General features: G+C 51.3%; 1 protein-coding gene across 1 annotated transcript in view; it reads left to right on the forward strand.

Annotated features, from left to right (window-relative positions):
* cped1 (cadherin-like and PC-esterase domain containing 1) overlaps positions 1–2,500 on the forward strand; it is a gene marked incomplete at both ends in the record, with an annotated part of 32,039 nt that overhangs the window by 391 nt on the left and 29,148 nt on the right. The window contains one exon of the mRNA XM_084447720.1: positions 823–997. Within this exon, the coding sequence (XP_084303846.1) occupies positions 823–997 (175 nt within the window). The remainder of the gene's footprint in view (positions 1–822; positions 998–2,500) is intronic.

The following is a 2,500-nucleotide window of genomic DNA, read 5'->3' on the forward strand; positions in this document are numbered from 1 at the left end:
CCCCCCCTCTGACCTTTCACCCCCATGGCGCTCGCTGAGGTCAGCAGCAGTTCTGAGTACATGCACGCCATGACCTCCTCTGATGTAAAACCCTTAAAAGAAGGTGGGGGGTGAGGACTTCTGTGTGTGTGTGTGTGTGTGTGTGTGTGTGTGTGTGTGTGTGTGTGTGTGTGTGTGTGTGTGTGTGTGTGTGTGTGTGTGTGTGTGTGTGTGTGTGTGTGTGTGTGTAAGAGAATAGGTGGTTTTGATAATTGCTCCGTTGTCAGCACCACTGGCTCCAGACAAACCGTGATTAGGGTCCATTAAACCGCTGATGGCAGAAGATTGACCTCTCGCACCTTCCTCCCACACACACACACACACACACACACACACACACACACACACACACACACACACACACACACACATTTCCCCCAAAGGGATTATTAAAGTATCTATCTATCTTGCCCTTTCTCACCAATGTGATATGCGTCCGTGTGGGTATGTCCGTGTGTGTGAGTGCCTGTGTGTCTAAGTGTGCGTGTGTGCTTGTGTAGGTGTGTGTGTGTGTGTGTCCAGGCTGCTTATCCATCATGTGTATTCCATCTCTCTCTCTCTCTATCTCTCTCTGTCTCTCTCCCTCTCTCTCTCTCTCTCTCTCTCTCTCTCTCCCTCTCCTCTCTCTCTCCCTCCCCCTCTCTCTCTCTCTCTCTCTCTCTCTCTCTCTGTCCCACCCTCTCTCTCTCTATCTCTCTCTCCCTCTCTCTCTCTCTATCTCTCTCTCTCTCTCTCTCTTTCTCTCCTGCGTTTCTGAGAAGCTCTTCTGTTTTCCCTCCGCAGGACGGCAAACTACCCGGTCGGCCTGGGCAACAGCAGAATCAACATCCTGGTGACGGACGAGGCCTCCGCCGCCCCGCAGCCCGTCGTCATGACGATATACACTCTGCACATGTACCGCGAGAGCCGGCCCAGCCTGCCCATGTTCGGCGAACACGTGACCTGCGGCTTCGTGCAGGTACGCGCTACGCAGGGGGGTCAGCCCGGTTCAGAACCCCCAGCGCCCGATCTCAGCCCCCCCGCCCGACGCCTACCGGCCGGAACACGCCTGTCAGGCAGGAGGACTCACCGGGCCCCTCACAGACCCACACCCTGACAGATGTGCTGCATCTCCCTCTCTCTACCTCTCTCTACCTCTCTATCTCTCTCTATCTCTCTCTCTCTACCTCTATCTCTCTCTCTATCTCTCTCTCTCTCTCTATCTCTCTCTCTCTATCTCTCTCTATCTCTCTCCTTCATTCTCTCTCTCACTCTCTATCTCTCTCTATCTCTTTCCTTCCCTCTCTTTCACTCTCTATCTTTCTATCTCTCTTTCCGTTCTTCTCTCTCTCTCTCTCTCTCTCTATCTCTCTTTCATTCCTTTCTCTCGATCTCTCTCTTTCCCTCTCTCTCTAGCTCTCTCTTTCTCTATCTCTTTCCTTCCTTCTCTCTCTCTTCCTACCTTCTCTCTTTCTCTTTCCTTCCTTCTCTCTCTCTCTTTCTCTCTCCTTCCTTCTCTCTTTATCTTTCCTTCCTTCTCTCTCTATCTCTCTTTCCTTCCTTCTCTCTCTCTCACTCTCTCTCTCTCACTCCGTCTCTCTCTCTCTCTCTCTCTCTTTCTCTCTCTCTCTCTCTCTCTCTCTCTCTCTTTCTCTCTCTCTCTCTCTCTCTCTCTCTCTTTCTCTCTCTCTCTCTCTAAGGCTCAGAGTTATGATTTAAACCCAAAGACACTGATGGAATGTGTGGATAGATTTTTCACTCGATCCCCATCATGTTTGAAATAAGAGGGGCTCGTGTTCCTTTACCCCGCAGAGGAAAACAACACAACTCGTTTTTAAAAGCCGTTGTCATTCAATGAGACGCACCATCAGTTTTATAAGTGTGGGTTTTGTGAGCGTTCCGTTTACGAGCCACTTTGGTCTGGCGCGCAAACACACACACACACATACACACACACTCTCTCTCTCTCTCTCTCTCTCTCTCTAACAAACACACACACACACACTCTCTCTAACAAACACACACTCTCTCTAACTCTCTCTCTCTCTCTCTAACAAACACACTCTCTTGGCGTGCAAACAAAGGCAAATCAGTTGTCTCTTTCTAAAACTTGCATGCCATTTTGTCATGTGTGCAGCTGGACTGCGACTACCTGTCAGCGTACGGTGATGGTGTGGTGGTGTGGAGATGGTGTGAAGGTGTGGTGGTGTTGGAGATGGTGTGGAGATGCAGCTGGTGGGGTGGGATGAGAGGGGAGGGGAGGAGGGGGGGGCGGGGGTTGGATCGAGTTAGTTTGATTTCTCGGAGCAGATGTATTTTCCGGCCGGGCGCTGGAATGTGGAGCCAGGAGGGGCTGGAGGGATCGAGAGGGTCTGATGTTCCCGTGTCGGCGGCTATATTTGAGCTTTCACACCTCAGTAAGAGTTGGACCTGGGATGTGGTCAGGGACACGACCACACACACACACACACACACACACACA

This window comes from Borostomias antarcticus, assembly GCF_949987555.1.
Source record: "Borostomias antarcticus genome assembly, chromosome: 13".
NCBI classification, from domain to species: Eukaryota; Metazoa; Chordata; class Actinopteri; order Stomiiformes; family Stomiidae; genus Borostomias; species Borostomias antarcticus.